This window comes from Varanus komodoensis, unplaced genomic scaffold (genome assembly GCF_004798865.1).
Source record: "Varanus komodoensis strain SLA01 unplaced genomic scaffold, ASM479886v1 scaffold1, whole genome shotgun sequence".
NCBI classification, from domain to species: Eukaryota; Metazoa; Chordata; class Lepidosauria; order Squamata; family Varanidae; genus Varanus; species Varanus komodoensis.
Window position 1 is genome coordinate 122,650,990 of NW_025335268.1, and position 17,444 is coordinate 122,668,433.

The 17,444-nt window shown below is 39.4% G+C and overlaps 1 protein-coding gene across 2 annotated transcripts in view; it reads right to left on the bottom strand.

Moving 5' to 3' along the window:
* Positions 1-384: 384 nt before the first annotated feature.
* FKBP5 (FKBP prolyl isomerase 5) overlaps positions 385-17,444 on the bottom strand; it is a 67,419-nt gene continuing 50,359 nt past the window's right edge. For both annotated transcript variants that reach the window (XM_044443710.1, XM_044443717.1), the window contains 6 exons: positions 17,219-17,375; positions 16,716-16,806; positions 14,400-14,483; positions 13,753-13,938; positions 10,525-10,764; positions 385-7,915 (listed from right to left, as the gene is read on the bottom strand). In XM_044443710.1, coding sequence (XP_044299645.1) covers positions 7,811-7,915; positions 10,525-10,764; positions 13,753-13,938; positions 14,400-14,483; positions 16,716-16,806; positions 17,219-17,375 — 863 coding nt within the window. In that variant the 3' untranslated portion in view covers positions 385-7,810. The remainder of the gene's footprint in view (positions 7,916-10,524; positions 10,765-13,752; positions 13,939-14,399; positions 14,484-16,715; positions 16,807-17,218; positions 17,376-17,444) is intronic.

Genomic DNA, 17,444 nt, shown 5'->3' on the forward strand with positions numbered 1-17,444 from the left:
CATTCATACCTGTATATTAGTCCTGGATTTTGCAAGAATATAGGTGCCTCAGGAATCTCCATTTTTACTTGCAACACCAAGTGTAGTCACCTGTCATTTTCACACAAAACTGGCCTAAACTGAAAATGCAGGGCAGCTTTTACCCATCTCCAATGATTCTTTCATGTTCATTTCTGCAATCTGCAGTATGTTCTCCCCCTCCCCCAACCTCATGTGCTATTATAAATCAGAGAAATCAAAGAACACAATTTTAAAGCATACTTACTTCTAGGTAAGCATGCATATTATCATGCTGTACATGTACACTTATAGAGGTAATATATTTATGTTACAGTCACTGCTTGTTAGAAGGGAAATATCGAAAAAAGACAGTCCATGACATACTGCAGGGGAAAAAGTCAGATTTTATTTTTGTTTCATGTTTTAACACAAGTAGGGGTTAAAACAGTTCCCTCAACACCAATAAGTGCTCTAAGTCATTGTCACAGGTGTTTGGAGAATGTTTCGCCATTCAAGGGTTATAGATCATTAGAACACCCTTGAAATAATCTTCCGCAGCACCACACCAGCAGTGTAACATCTTAAGTAGCATCAAGCTAGCCTGTCTACTCAATGTTTCCATTCAATTAAAACCGCTCTCATTTTCTGAAGAAGTTTACTTTCTGCTCAGTGCAGTCATGTCATACTAGAGCTGTATCATTCCTTTGTGCTATGTTTCAATAGGAGGTACTGCTTTAGTTGCCAGGCTGCTCTTTGCCACTTAAAATTCTGGTGGGGCAGGGCGACACAGTTCCTTTACACAGCAAGACCCTAGCTCTGGACGCAAAATAATAGAACTGGTAATAACGACTTAAGAAATTCAGCTTCTGCTGTACATCGCCTACATCCACACATTCATTCTGGCTGGTGTTCAATCAGAAAAGATTGTTTTCAACTCTTTTTGACTTTGTAAAATAGAAATATGTAAAGATGGCTAAAAGTAAGAACCAGGTAGGGTCCCCCCCCCCCCCCCCCCCGCATGACTTCCAGTTTCTGGCTATTCTACAATGTGTTTGCAGCTGGGCATGATTTCAAAGATCAGATTCCAAAGATTGCTTGAAGCATATATAAGGAAAGGAGCTTCACAGAGTGAAGGCAGATGTGGTATTCAAAGAACAGCTGTAACGGGTTCTTCATTGGGAGCGAGTGCCCAGTTTTCTAAAGCACACATGTCATCATTTCTCCTCACTTTATCAAAATGCAAACATTTAATGAGATGCAGCATTGTTCTGGGAATTGGTGTGCATGTCTATGTGCATGTGCTTGCATGCACATGGACAATGCTACTGCCATGAGGCGGTCAGCATGGCCTGTAGCTGACTTCTGCTTGCTTCAAATCAAACAACACTGCAGACTTACAGAATATGCTTTAGAGATTGATCCAGAAGTAAAAATGTATGTGTACTGCATATAGTGAAAGTACTATATCCTCACTGCCTTCCTCCTTTAAAAGGTTATGTGCCTTCACTTTCAAAATGCGCAATTTCACCTTTCCACAGACTGAAGGCTCCAGCTATGCTTTTTTATTTCATTACTGAAAGGAGGAAAGGGGTATCACCTGCAGCTTTAGACATGCTTTGCCTCCAGCAGCATGGAAGAGAGAGCGTTTCAATGCCTGCCTGAGTAGCAATACCTCAGAGCCAATCAGGTGAAAAATAAATAGGCTCAGAAAAACCTGCCATTTTAGGAAAATTTTGAATGAAGAGGTGGGGCTTTGGTGGGATTGTGAATGGACAGCCACCTTTTAACCATCATTTAGGCTTCTGTAGCATGAGCAGCAGGAGCTGAGAACATTTCAGAATAATATCCCACCTCATCTCCCTTAAGCATTGAGCTAGGCTAAAAGCAGCTCCTAAGAAAATATTTGGTAGCATTGCCCTTGCATCACTGGAACAAGTCTCTTCCCTTCCTACAACCAGCACCACAGAGAAGCATGGTGCAGCATCTCCAGCCATGAGGTAGACAGCCTGCCCTATTTTCTTCTTCCATTAATGGTCATAAAATGCCTCAGTCCCTTCTCCCTTTCAAGGCTACATTACACTATTTTTCCCTGACAGGGAGATAAGCATGCGGGCTACAAAAAGTGCATGAAAAGGTAGCACATTAACAGCTACATTTCTGTAGCTGTTGAAAACTACTGTGTCCCATTGAAGAAATGCCCACTGAGTTCCTTTGTGGCCTTAGAAAATTTAAAGTGAGGTAAATCATTAGTAGTACTAAACATCATGTCGGGATGCTGCCACAAATCCAGATATCCTGGCTTACCACTAGATATGGGAGCAACAAAAAGCAACATAACATAACACATACATTTTAAAGACCAGCTTTGAATTTTGCTGTTTGTCTGTTCATATGGGGCAAGTAACAATTGTTCCTGCAACAACACCATGCACATAACTTTCGAAGTGATGTGCTATACTTAGCTCAGAGTGCTATGTGGGTCGGTTGTGTAGCCCTCCTTCTTAATACTAAAGAGTTGACAGTCCTTTAAAACTGAGGAGAGAGAGTACATCAGTATCACAGCTCTTTGTGCAATGGAAGAGCTATATTATAGAGGTTGCCCATGAGTGACTCCATCTATCCCCTGCACCCATTTCTCTTCAGCTCCTGTTGCTGGTGTTGTGAGCACAGGAGAGGATAGGCACCCGTCCTGATTTCAAATGACTGCTTTATGTGTTTGCTCCAACCCTCACATTAAACCTGTATTGGGAAAATGTAAGCATTGTTGTACAAACTGCGTTTTTACATCTTTCAGAGTGCTGTTGCTCACTGAGCATTAATGTCTAGCTATTATATGCTGGTGAAAAATCCTCCAATGAACAACTGTTCTGGGAATGGGCATCACAGTTCTCTTCTACAGAGCAGGCTCTGCCCAAACACAAGAAACTCTCCATGTGAGCATTGCAGCAGATACAGAATCTTCAAGTGGGGAGTGCATCAAGGCTATATATGCAAGGCAAAGCTAAATTCTGAACAGTCTTCAGTTCATAAAATATGAACATTGTCTTGATGAATTAAATGAAAATAAATTTATTCATCCCAGCATTCTGTTTCCCAACAGATGACCAGGTAGATGCTTCAAAGGAGTAACTCAAAAGTAGGGCATGGTGGCAATGTCTTTTCTCTGTCATTTCTCCCAAGGGCCTGGGGACAACGCATCAAAGGTGTTGGACATCAATGGTCCATATAGTTACTCTAGCTAATAGACCTATCTGCCATGATTCCATTTTTAAAACCCTCCTGTCTATTGACATGGTTTTCCCCATTCCAAATATTTGAGATATGGAAATACAGAAAGTAGCCAAGAGAGTAAGTCTGTCCCTTGCAACTCTCCTTGTGTCGTGGGACTTCTCCTAACAGCCTGCCTCTATGCTACACATTCCAATTACCAACCAAGAACAAGGAGAGTGATTGCCATTTCTAGGCATCTGTCTTATTTAATTTTTCTACAGAGGAAAGAATTTCAAATGATTGATCTGTAATACTCCTTTCATTAATTGAAAAGACAGCTTTTCTGCTCTTTCAGGTACTGAGTTCTTAAGGCACCTAGCAGATATTCTAGCTAAAAAATAGACCCTGCATGAAATGCAAAATCTTGGCTCGCTGAGAGGTAATATGAAGCAAAGTACATCAAATAGCATGCTGATCCATTCAATAATGGGATATTGTTGTGGGCCAGTCTTATTCTGGTGAAGGCACCATAGATTTGAATTTCTTATAATCCATGAATAGTAGGAAAGGCACCCCATCCAGGCACAATCTGCAAGAGCTAGGAAGGGAGCAAACTAAGTAAAAAAGGCAGTGTTGCATCAACAAAGTTTTGGCACATTGAGAAGACAGTTCAGCATGTGGTCTGCTGCTGATTCTGCTTCTCTGTTCTCAACTGGCACTCAATCAAGCTTTTTGTCAATTGGATGCAGCACCTCCTGGGTAGTATTTAATAATTAGCACCTACCAGAATGAAGCATTCAGCAGTCAATGACAGAGGAATGTGTGATCCTTTCTTTTTGAGAAATTGAGATTTACCACTTCCATGCTTGAGTTACATGTCAAAGAGGGGTCAAGAGGTTGAGTGTCAATATTTCATTTTACTCTTACAAGAGTATCCTTAAATGAAGTTTAATCCAGGTACCATAACATTGTGTTAGCACAAACACTTTGGGACAATTGTAACACAAGTTCTGATTATCATGAAACAGTTTCAGAGAAGGGACATCTAACTTAAAACAGGTGGGTAATAACCTGTGAACCACCGCAGCCCCTGTGGTCTCTGCCAATGTTGCTGTGCCAGTGAAATTCAGTGACGGAAAGTAAGGTAGTCTGGGGTTGGATTTCAATGGCTAACTGCTATGGAAAGCTGAAACAGACAAATGGAGCCTGAAAACAAGACAAATGTGTCCATTTTACCTTCTATTTGCCCCTGAAACACTGAGGACAAACACAAACACATTGTTTGTTTTTGCCTCTGCACTGCTACATTTGGCGGCACAGTAGGAGTGTGGGCCATGGGGCTGCATGAGAAAATTACCTCCCTCAAAGTTGCCCACCCCTGGAATTGGACATCAAATAGCTATATTCAAGAATAAAATATAAGCCAGTTATTACTGAGGTAGATGTAGTTACCTTGATATTTGAAGAGACATACAGCCAAAAACAGGCTACAGACCTATAAGATTTCAAAACAGGAAGTTGCTTAAACAGCCACCTGTAGAGGTAAATTTCCAAACCACAGCAACCGAACAACACTAAACTGTCAGACACCCTTCTATGGATGTTCTATCATTACTTAACAACTTGATGGAAAATTAAAGTAACTGAGCAATGATATGGGTAGAAAAAGACCAATTAGTTGAGTCATGACAAGGATTGCTTGATGAAAATATGGAATGCTCACCGCATCACAGAAATATAAGATGTCAGATTAATTGAGATAATAGTTATGTTGAGTACTGGCATAGATGAGCAGGCTAAATGGCTTTGTCCCAAACATAATTTTCAGGAGAGCAGAAAATTCAAAATGCATTTTAGAACTAACTGGTTACCTACAAGACTTGGAACGTATTTTGGATACCACATACTCTCTGAAGTACAGCAACAGAACAACATACACTACTGCTCTCCCACGGGGGAGAGACCTTCATACTCCAAAGCTTTGCCTACCTCAGATGAAATTGATTGCAGTTAACACCCAGTGTATAGTCATGATGAAATTGAAACCCTAGCTAGCATTACAACCATTGTCATTGGAAAAATCATACTGAGAGACTTCTGACAATCCCGTGTCTTAACAAGATTAACATAAAATGATATTCATTTACAAGATGCACAATGTGACATTCACATTCTTTCAAACAAATAAGAAGGCTGAATAAATATACAGAAAATATTAGTGCTTCTGCTGAATTCTACTTTCAATTGCTGTCAGGGTTCTAATATTGCAATATGAGGTATGCCATCCTTTTGCCATCTGTGAAAGATGGAACTCAAGGACCCATGTCACCTTCCCTATAGTTTATTTTGGGTGAGTTTAACATTTTATGCTGTTAGTAATTTGAAGAGCAAAATGAAAATAATGACTTACATAGCGTATCTCAATGTCTTGCCATTATGTCAATTAGGCTCATGAAAGTAATATTTAAGTCTCTGAATTGGTATGAAGTACAGCACAGTTGGCTATGTAGCAGAATGAGAATTCTGTCATATGATCAAATTGGTGTTCAGTGCTTGTGTAGCATAATTTTATTAATTTCATACAACCCTGAACAGCTTTCTGGATATAAGAAAAGTGCTCAACTGTTTCTTTGTATAAAAAAATGTACAACAGTCTGAAGACCGGGTTTGAACTTCAATCATCCTGAAAGTGAACAGAATAACTAGTGAGGAACTACAACTCGTCCTTTAAAAGTAGAACCCCATAATCAAAATATCTTTTTACAGCTACTTATTTTTTAGTCAAATAACTGTTTTGGGATATCTCCATGTTATCAGGACAAATGGAGCAATACCGTACCTGAGCTTTGGCTTGAATTCATTATGAATAAACTTTTAGCTCTTCTCTGCTTGTTTTGATCAAACATAGCCAAAAAGAGGAGTAGGAAGGGGACACAAAGAGAAAGAACTTCCTTTCAAGCAAAAAAGCATTTTAACAGGGAAGAAAACCAACAGGATAAGAGCATAGTTATTTGTTAATTCTTCATAGAAAATCAGAGTAAAAAATTAAGATCGTTTAATAATATAGCAGTGATGCCCATCGGAAATACAGGAAAGCAAAATGCCCTAGGCTCTAATGGAACTAAAGCTGTATCTGTACAAATGTATTTGTGTTCTTTCATAGGTCAAGAAACATACCGACCTGAACCCAGAGAAAATTAATCACATACATCTGCCTAAAATCAGTGGGACATGTTTGTTGCAACTTCAATGTGATACAAATAGAACTATCCTGTGCTACACAATATATTTCAGTGATGTTATAGGGTTTGAGATATAAAGTAGATTGGCATAACATCTGCAGTGAAAGTCCAATGTTTTTAAACATCTTTAAAACAAATGTTAAAGGCCCCTTTTCTTTATTAAAGGGGATAAAAACAAGTTGGCCATGAAGGCAGCAGTTTTCTGGCAGGGGGAGATCCATAAAGAATTTGAGTTAGTAATCCTATAATGAACTAGAACACTTAAAACCAAGCTAAAACATAGTTTCTTAAAGTGTTTTTAATGTGGTGGTAAAATTCAAAATTGCATAATTAATAATGTCCTGGTTACTCCCTGTACTATAATTTCAGGAAAGATATCTATAAAGTATTTAGAAAGGACTAAGTGCATAATCCAAGTCCATCACTGACTCTGCTTATCTCAACTTAGCAAGAAAAATATATAAAAGCAATCAGGCTTCTGTACGTGAGGGTACGCATGCCCTCACCCAGAAGATGTTTAGCAGGGTGGTGAGAAGAGGAGGGCATCCACCTCAGCCCTAGTGCTCCTTCCTCCTTCCTGCAATGACTTATCAGTGCTATTAGGTGGCGATAATGCTTTTTGGCCACTGGAGGTGGGGAAGATGCTCATGCACAGACAGAAGCTGCTGCGCACACTTCCGCTGTGTTCAGTCATCACTGAGTCAGGGGTCTTCCCAGCAAGCAAGCAGTTATAAATAGTAATGTGATTTAGATAACTCAGCTCCCCGAGAAACCAGTTTGTGCTACAGAGACCTATCAGAAATACAGGAGTCTTGCTTAGAGTACACAAAACTGCTTTCCACTTAGTTCTAGTAGTGCTAGAATAATGTTTTGAGTTGGTAGCACTTAGGTCTTTTTTGTTTTTTTTAAAGACAGACGACATATACCCATGTGGTGCTACTACAGTACAACCAAATGCAATGCCAAAATTATACAGCTGACAGCTTCTATAATCTAATTCATTTTATAAACTGTGGTCACTGCCTTTGCAGCAGATACAAACTGAAATGAGTTCTATTTGAGCCATCTGGGTAAAAATCTTCTAGGGTCAAGAACCATTATGTATGTTTTTAAACCATTTGCTCCACTTGGAGTGGTCCCTTACTGCCCTCTATTCATGTTTCACTGCTGAGCAGGCTCATAAGCAGTGACAATCAAAGATTTGGGAGTTTCCAGTGAAGCTGCTGGATAGGCTTTTTTGCTTCCACAATAATGCCTAGGGTAACAAGCTTTACAATAAACACTGTTGAAATCTGAGTTCCTCAGAAACCTGTTTGAGTGAAGGCTGAATTCAGAGGGATTGTTTTTCTGCTACACAGTCATACATGTTCCTCTAATTCTTTGTCTTCAGTCACTGTCTTCTTAAGCTCACTTTCAGAAGATGACTTTTCTTCCTTCTCTCCTGTGATTTTATTGGCCTCCTCCTGTAATGTAGTAGCACAAACAGCCTGTGAGGATTCTCACATATTTAAAACTAACAAGGATAATGCAAAGGAAATAGAATAAATTCTATTCTAGAGTTGCTAGAAGTACATGAGACTCAATATGGGAAATGGAAGTTACCTGTGACTATAGGTCACACAAACTTTCTGCATGACTATAGAAAAGTCCTGGAAAGATATGCCTCTGTATGCTCTCCCATTATATACAAGGTGTGTCCAGAAAGTAATGAGAATGAAGTTCCTGTGCTCGAGAAGACATCTGTGAAGGGAGATTCTGGCCAAGGTCACGTGGGGTGGGGTGCCAGGTATACGTTAGAACTCTGATCAGTTGCATTCCATCCCTGCCAGAGTCGAGACATTCTTGGTTGTGACACCCTGTTCAAGTGCCTCATATTAAGAAAAATGGAAGTGAGTTTGGAACAGCAATAAAATTTTGTGTGAAGTTGGATAAAAGTGCATCAGAAACTTTGGAAATGGAACGCTTATGTCCATATATGCCGTCCCGCCCCTTGAGATCGGCAGCAGATGCCCTTCTCCGGGAACCCTCTGTGAATGATATTAGGAGGGTGAGTACCCAGAGGAGGGCTTTCTCTGCGGTGGCGCCCCATCTATGGAATGCGCTCCCCAGAGAGGTCCGCCTGGCGCTGTCGCTATTTGTTTTTTGGCGCCAGGCTAAGACCTTTTTATTTAAAACTTATTTTAATTGTTAATTTATTGTATTTATAGGATTTAAAAATGTTTAAGCTGAGATGTCACCAGGGTTTTTAATTTAATTGTATAATTGTTATATTTATATGTTTTATTTATGTTGTGAGCCACCCCGAGGCTTTGTTGCGATGGGGGCAGCATAGAAGTGTTTTAAATAAATAAATAAATGGTGAGGAAATCTTCTGGAGAAGCTGCGCTATCATCTGCACAAGTGTACCGATGGCACAAGGCCTTCAAGGAAGGACGAGAAGGTGTTGAAGACAAACAATGATCAGAATGCTCCCTTCGTCAAAAAAAGAACAGAATATGGATGCAGTGAGGTCAGTTCACGATGATGCACTGAGTCACAGTGCTTTGACTGTCAGAGAGATTTTGGCTGAAAAACACATCTCAGTGCTTCCCCATCCACCCTACAGCCCTGACTTGGCTCCTTGTGACTTTTTCATACTCCCAAAGATAAAGAATGGTTTGAAAGGGCACCATTTTGGTAGTAAGAAATAACGTCCAAAGAGTCACTATGCAAGCTCTGAATTCCATCCCACTTGAAGACTTCCAGGGATGCTATGAAGAATGGAAAAATTGCTGGGGGTGTTGTGTACACTCACAAGGTACAATACTTTGAAGGAGATGATATTCAATTGTAAAATTTTTCTCATTACTTTCTGGACACACCTCATATAGTTTCATTTTGAGTATATGAGGTATTTTGAAAAGATGGAAGTAACAACTGTACCCACAACATTCATTAATTGCTTTTTACAAAACACTTTATTTCAAGCCATTTCTTAAATAGATAATACGTTTTAGTAACATCATACCATAAACTTAAAAATAGTTAAGGGTGCTTCTAGATGAGGCTGCTATTATGCTACTACACTGCCTAATTTATGTGACTTGGCAAAGTACTCAGATAATCCTCTCATGTTTTCCAACAGCTTCTTCTATCTCTCATCAGAAAAAAGGAGAAAGAGATGAAATATCTAACCAATGTCTTTAGATCAGCAGGGCTAGAACACTGATGTTGAACTTCTAAGTGCAAAGGCAAAATTCCACTCTGGAGAAGCTCTATTTCACTGGTGGGGTAAATGCAAAGGAGTAAGGACAGAGTATCAAAAATACCAGCTTTAGGAGAGGTATTTTGATCTTTTAGAATGGGCAAGGAATCTGCACAAAAACAAGGAAATTACCAATTGCTCTTTGGCTGAAGGAAAGGAATGACACCAACGAATTAGTATGGCTTTCTGGGGAACCTCAGAGGGCTAATTTTGTCTCCTGGGTTTGAGGTCCTGCAACTCTTTACTAGAAGCCCACCATCCGGAAGTGCTTATGCCACAAAATAAGCACATCTAGATTGTGACTGTGATACAGACTGTTATGGGATCTATAACAATATAAGTACACAAATAATTTCCCCTAGCTATTCATGATTATGGGAAACCCCCATCTCTCTGCCTAGCCCAGGTATACAGTTGTTAAAATGCCCTTCAGTACCCATGAAACCAGGGGTAAATCATTCAAATGTGTGTTTGAAATGGGCTTTAATGTGACCTAAACTTGCGTAACAGGTTATGAGTACAGATACATTCTGCTCCAAAATTTATATTTATTATATAGAAGAATTATTTATTATATAGAAGAATTCCCCTCCATACTAAAATCAAAACAAAAGAAAGCATTGTTGGATGATGGAAGCTATGTCTCTGAAGCGGTGAGCTACCTCCTCTCCATATTACTAAAGGGTTAGGCCAGACCAAGGAGAATCTTCAGAAACCACCACTGCTGCCCAAGGAAAGAAACAATAATGCCTTTTTAATTTGTCTAATTTCATACAGACCCCCTCAACTTTGACAATGGTTGTAAGGCCACAGTGGTATAGTGCAAACCTTTGCATCTCTCTCTGCAAATTTCTTGAACATGTTGGCATATATCTTTCGGTCACGCTCATTGTGCTCCTTTGTTTTCTTCTGACATACAGTAATTTGTGACTTGGCTGCCTTGTTTTGTGGATTCACTTCTAGCACTCTCTGAAAGTCGCTTTTTGCCAGTTCAAATTCATTCATGAGTAGCCGCGCTTCACCTCTTCTGTACAAGCCCTTTTCATTGGACTGGTCCAGCGCTAATGCCTGCAAACACACATATCCGCATTTAACTTAATGTGGATGGTTTCACATAGTGTGAGAAAAGTGTGGGAAAACCTGACTCATGAAGGGCATGTGGGTCACAAATGATATTTTCAGGGAAGGAAAACAGATGTTTGGTGTGGAATACCTGTGCTGTGTACCATTTTTTGTTGTAGTTTAAATTAAGAATAAACAAAATAATTAAGAGTTATCAGTTGTGCGGGGATTATTGTGTAGATGACAGAAAATGGAATTAAAAGTAGAACTCAGAAATTCGCAAGAAAGTCTAAGGTTGAACGTTCATTTAAGGAAAATAAAAGAGTCACAGACTTTTACTTTCATGCTTCCTGATTCTCTCAAATGTATACCAAAAGTTTTTAAATGCTCAACAATTAGTTTGTGTGTCACAGCACAGATGCGGTAAACAATCAATCCAATCTCTCCATCAAAATGCAGTCCATATAATATACTCTTATTTAAATTTGCATCTCATTTCAACAATTGGTTGGATCTAAAGATTATGCTTCTGCACATATATCAGTGTTACCCTACTACCACCTGCCATCCTTGAAGTACCATGAAAAGATTTTTTCAGAGGGTGAGAGACTTCTAATGTTGCATGCAATGGGGCAGGAAGAGTATTTTCACACAGGAATACTTGACTGTCTATCCAATATATCAAAATAGCCTATATAGTGTAATTGGCAACTGAATATAATAATGAGAAATTTAATCCCATTGTGATATATCTTTATCAGATGCTGCTAAAAAGCCATGGTTACATAGATTAACAGTGCAAACTTATGCACTGTTTAGAAGTATGCCCCACTGAGTTCAATACAGCTGAAATGACTGTGTTCTGAAATAAGATCTTCAATATTATTGAATCAAACAAAGCATTTAAAATCCAATAGCTTAAATATGTATCTTTTTCAAACACCTGGCACTAGTTTCCAAAAAGCATTTGGCATGAAAACTAGCTGGAAATTTTATGTTGTAGAGGACAAGTCATATATTGCTACAAACAGAACATTCCAGAAAGAGTAATAGGATAAAGTGACTAAATGCAAGCAGACATTATGTTTAAACCTTCCAAACAGAGGCCCAAAAGAAAACTTACAGGCAATCTTTAGATAATGACTCACCAACCTCAGATATTTATAGTTTTATCCATAAGCTCATGTCTTACTTTTTGCATATTTAGCTTACTAATATAAACCCACATCCTCATTTTTAACACTCATTTTAAACCCAGAAATTCTTCCTGGGTTTCATTAAGAAATCTGTATTTTGAACATGATAGAAGCCACATTCTATTCAAATGCAGAATGCAGACCACTATATCATAATAGATCCCTTTATGATTAACTGATGAAAAACAATGGACAATGCATACAAATAAACTCTGCTGTAAGATCATGACATCATGATTTAAAAAATAAAAGAATTATGTAACCAGCATTAAAAATGAAAAGCCTCAATTCATGTCACCCACAGGATTTTATCCTGAAATGTCCTTTTCATATACATTCAAAGACAATGAGTATGAAAAAAAATTGTAAAGAATTTGTTCATATTAACAGAAACAAATGGCATATCTGTAATCATACTGAACAGTTTGCACATGTTTATAAAAAGGAATGCATAATGCTTCCACCCACAGAATATCATATGCAGCAGAATCATGTGCATGTAGCCATAGCCTCTGGTTTGCATGACATGCTAGGCCATGGGGAGGAAGTGACTTAGCAAGTTGTCTGAACTCCCTCAACACACCCTTCCCAAGGAGTAGTTGTATAAGCTACCCTGTGGTGGGGCATACAAACAGTGTGCAGCAAGTTGCACCTGCTTTTTGGGGTTTATTTATGTAGTTAAAACTTTTGTATGCCATCACCACATGCCTCGGCAACTCAGGTTGGCACAGAGGAGGAGGGAGCTTCAGCTGGATGGCTGGTTGAAGGCCCCTCCTTTTCTGTGCTAGCCAGAATGACAGGTAGGGTGCAGCAAAGGAAAATAAAAGTCTGCTTGAGTTCCTTACCCCTTTGCCACATCCCTGCCTACTATTTGGGATGGGCAGGGAAGGGGCGGAAGCATCAGCAGCTGGCTGGAGCGCACTCCTCTTTGCTGTCTGCCCCAAATGGCAGGTGGAACCAGCAGAAAATAGGAGCTGCCTGTGTGCTGCCATTCCATTCCCAGTGCAACGGAGAAGGGTGACGGGGCAAGCCACTTGAAAGTGTACTTCCTGTCGAAGAATAGACTTCCTATCTCATGGCTGGTGCTCACCTGAAGGAGGCCATGCACAGTAAGGGGAAGAGGTTTACCTCTAGTTTCCCTGGAAGGATGTGGGGAAAGTGACCCCTGCCTTTCCACATTTAGAAGCTGTAACCCCTGCTTCTCATGGTGTCTCTTGAGATGCTGACAGGAGGAATGAGAGTGAAGTGGGGGAGAGGCATTGCCTTAGGATGCCGCTGTGCCCAATTGTTAATCTTACAGTCCTGGGGTTCCCTGACAACTTTAAGCTCAGGGTGACTATTATCCAAACCCACCCTTTGCTGCAGAAGGTAAACCGGGCAGAGCTGTCCTCCTTTTGTAATGTTTACATGGACATGTACAGGAGCCAGGATGTTTAATAAAAAAAGAATCCTGAAATTCATTTTCATTCCTCTCAGTGTAAACAGTCAAGGGGCTAAACTGCAATAAAGACATCTAATGGATTTGTTGAACTCGGGTAACTGTCTACCCTTGGTTTCCAAAATGCCACAGAACTGTTTGCTTTCCATGTGTAATTAAAAGCCCTAAAAAGTAAGATTCATTTCTGAATGTGTTAGTAGTTTAAGGCTTTTTGAACCTTTTCTATTTTTTTTATATCTGTTTCTTCTATGTTAAAGAATGGGAGTCAAAACACTGTTAGAAACAGAAGGAAACAGAACAGGATAGGCCCATCACCCACCATCAATGGCCTCCCCAACTCCACACGGTCAGTTTCTTTACCTTATTGCAATACTCAATAACTTTAGTATACTCCCGCAATTTCAAGTAGCACATGGCGAGGTTGAGGAAAGCTGCCAACAACAAGGCTTCTGAAGCTTTAGATTCCCTTTCTGATAAGCCATATTCCATTTCTAACCAGGATACAATCTTCCCATACTGAATCACTGCCTGCAGATACTTGCCTTCCTAAGAACAGGGTAAAGAAGGACAGGCTATAAGTGCTATTTTTCAAAGTGCAACATATTTGCTACTGAAACATGTTAAAATTCAACAGCATGAGAAGAATGAGGAACAGGAGGAGTTTCAAATGGGTCAGACAATATCAATAGGAGCTGCACATGTGGAGGTCAGGACATGAAGAAAGTCAAATACTAGAAAAAAGCAGTGTTAATGCTTTAGTTTACCACATTCTGTCAGGCCACAACCTGCCTGGAAAAAGCCATTCAGAAACCCTCCAAACCAATCACCTCAACTCCATCTCTGATGAGCCAAATTAAACAGAAAGGCAAGGCAGAAAGGGGGAAATTTAGGACATTAAAGAAGCATATGCCTCTGCACAGATCACCTCCTGTAATTAAAACACAGGCCTCTTATGAGAAAGAAAGCTCATTTTTTATGTTACTATCTCTAGATATGCTGACACAGACCTTGAAGTATATAGTCCCTTTCTCTTTGACAATGGCTGCCTGTTCCAGTTTCTCTTTGGTGTCCATCTCCCAGGATTCTTTGGCCTGTAAGTGAAGATCGATAGCAATAAGTAGGTACTACAGGGAGGAACAAACAATCACTGTAGTTCTTCTAGAAATTACACCCCAAAATATAGTAAAATTTATACAATTTCATTTTCAAATTAGACATTATTTCAACATATTCTTTATCATGTCAATGGACAGTGCTTTTTTTACTCTAACAGAGAGATGAGCAGTTAACATGCAACAGGGAACACTTTACTCTAGCAAAATGCCCTGGCTTTGCACAGACTGGAATAGCCCTTTGGTACAGCAAAGTTTTCAGGTGGATTTACACCTGAAAGTTGGACACATTATGCCCACACTGTCTGCTGTGGACACTGCTCTTACCATGGTACTCCACTACATCCCCTATGGGAAGGGTTTGTCTACTCTATTGCCTTGAGGGGGCCTGCCCCACAGCAAGGGGGAGGGGAGATAGATAACCCTCTGCCTCCATTTCCTAATCAACCCTGTTTTAAGATGGGATAGATGGAAAAGCTAAGTGCTGGTTAGGGAAGTCTGCTACTAGTGGTTACTTATTTTATTTAATTTACTTATTTGATTTATAACACTGCATTCAATAGTCCCAACCAGGACTCTCTGGGGGGTGTATATCCATCAATCATGTAATATAAAATTATACAATAAACAGTAATTAAATATATATTTTTAAAAATTTTAAAAACAGAAGCTAATACCAATAAACTTCCACATTAGTATTTTACAAAAAATTAACCTCAGAGTAGTGGTTGACTCAGCAAAAGAGTTTCATTCAAACAATCCACAACATTTAAAATTATTATAATACTATTTAATTATTAAACTATCTAGAAAATAGAGCTGTTTTGCCTGGTATTGAAATGACTGTAAGGAAGGTACCAGGCAAGCTTCTCCAAAGTTCCAAAGATAGGGCACAGCCCTTGAGAAGGCCCTTCTTTTATTTGCCATCCTTTTCGTCTCCTTTGGGTTGAACTGGCTGAAGGTGTTACTTCAGGCTTCAGCCACGTAGATACATTTGAGACTTCTCTACATGAGCCAGTTATTGTGCACTTGTAATCCTTCACTTACAGAAGTTTGCAGGACTTTTCTGGGTATCATCATTCTCCAATGCCTCTCCCAAGTTTTTGTGCCACTTTCGTAGGTTTTTTTTAAGAGTGAGAACTCTAAAAATACACCAGAGGTCTAGTGTATTCTTGCACTTCTGCTCTATAATGGAGTGCACAGGAACATATAAGAAAGGCATTGATGAAATCTCCTGTATTAAAAACCTTGTGTGAAGGATGCTGTGTCCCCCCTGAAGAAAGTAGAAGCAGCAGCCTTGGTAAAACACAAGGTTATATTCCTCATACACAAAAGCCCCAATTTAGTTAAAATTAGTCAATACATATTAAAAACAAAATAACTTTGAAGTGCACACCTTTGGATCCCCTTACTAGGCATGCCAAATTTCAGGTGTCTAGGCATCATGTTGCTAATCGACAGGTAAGTCACAAATAATATTTTATTGCTAGAGATAAAAAGTACACCATTAAGCTACATATGGCTTTAGAAATTAAGTCAGAGTAAAATTTTGTGTAAACAAAGGACTAAGGCTCTGAAATTGTATTCTAGAGCCCTAACCTGTCAAGCTGGTTACAGTTCTGCTTAAAATCTTGCTATAAAAACAGTCCCAGAGAAGTATGAGGAAAAGTGATAAAAGTAAGTCTCTACAAATCCCTGTGGGGTTAGAAAGGCAGAAAACATTCGGTGAAACCTATCACTCAAGCTTTCTTCATGCAAACATTCCCCAATATCAACTAGCAGCACAGTTCCACCTTATGTACATCTTGTTCCTTCACTGTACCCTATGGAGATGGGTACATTCTCCAGCACCCTGAAGAGGGCACAGCCTGTTCAGCAATTCTGCCCTGCCCTTCTTTCAGCACTGTTTGGCAGAACATGAGTTTTTTTGTCTGCAGCCCAGGGCAAAAAACAAAACAAAACAAAACAAAAAACAAAAGGAACAAGTCTAGAACAAGTCTTGGACTGAACCCAAACAATAAAACAAACTCACATACAAGAACACCGAGATCTTAGTTGACGTATCTACTTTACTAAGCTGTGTCATAAAATATTGGAGGGAGGTGGGAAGGCACAGCAAAGGCACATCCTAAATATTTGCAGAAGAGATTCTGTGGCTAAATGCCAAACGTGTGGGAGTCTGTTTACTATTTCAAGAAATTCCATTCTCACCTTTTCAAAGCTTTTCAGTGTAATTTCATATACAAGTTCAGCATTTGGCCCTATGCCAAATATACGCTTCCCTGCTTTACCAAACCCATACCTGAAACAAAACATGGAAACAAAATGCTAGGAGGAATGGCATAGGATGAGGCACATCTGAATATTTATACACATGTGGAGCTAACTAGCTACACATCAAGCCCTAGAAACAAAGCAGGTATCACCTAGGAAACCAGTGGCTAAGTAAGACTTAGTCACTAAGTCTGGTAAAACACAGATTTTGTATTTATCATTATACCCGTTGTATTTTGCTTGAAGGTGATCATTCATTGTGTATCCTACTGAGTTTTAACATTTCCTTTGATGATCATGCATTTAATTTTTATTTGGAATCTCTGATAATTACACTAGATGTATAAATAGAAAATTATGATATTTAAAATCATTCCCTAAATTATTTATCCTCACTCCCCTTCTCCTCTGTGGGGGTGGGGAGGGTCCAAGCTTCTTACTGTGCTCCGATATGCAGGATACAATGTTCTCCTCTTTGCATCTTCTCTAGAGCTTTGTCAATTCCAATTGGTATGTCATGGTCTTCTCCTTCTCCAACAGTGAATGCTACATCTCTGCAATCAAACATTCGGCCATCACAGAATCCTTTTAGGTGGACTATATGGGGGAGAGACAAATTATAGACTACCAGACACTACTTGCTGAAAGCATATGATATATTAAATA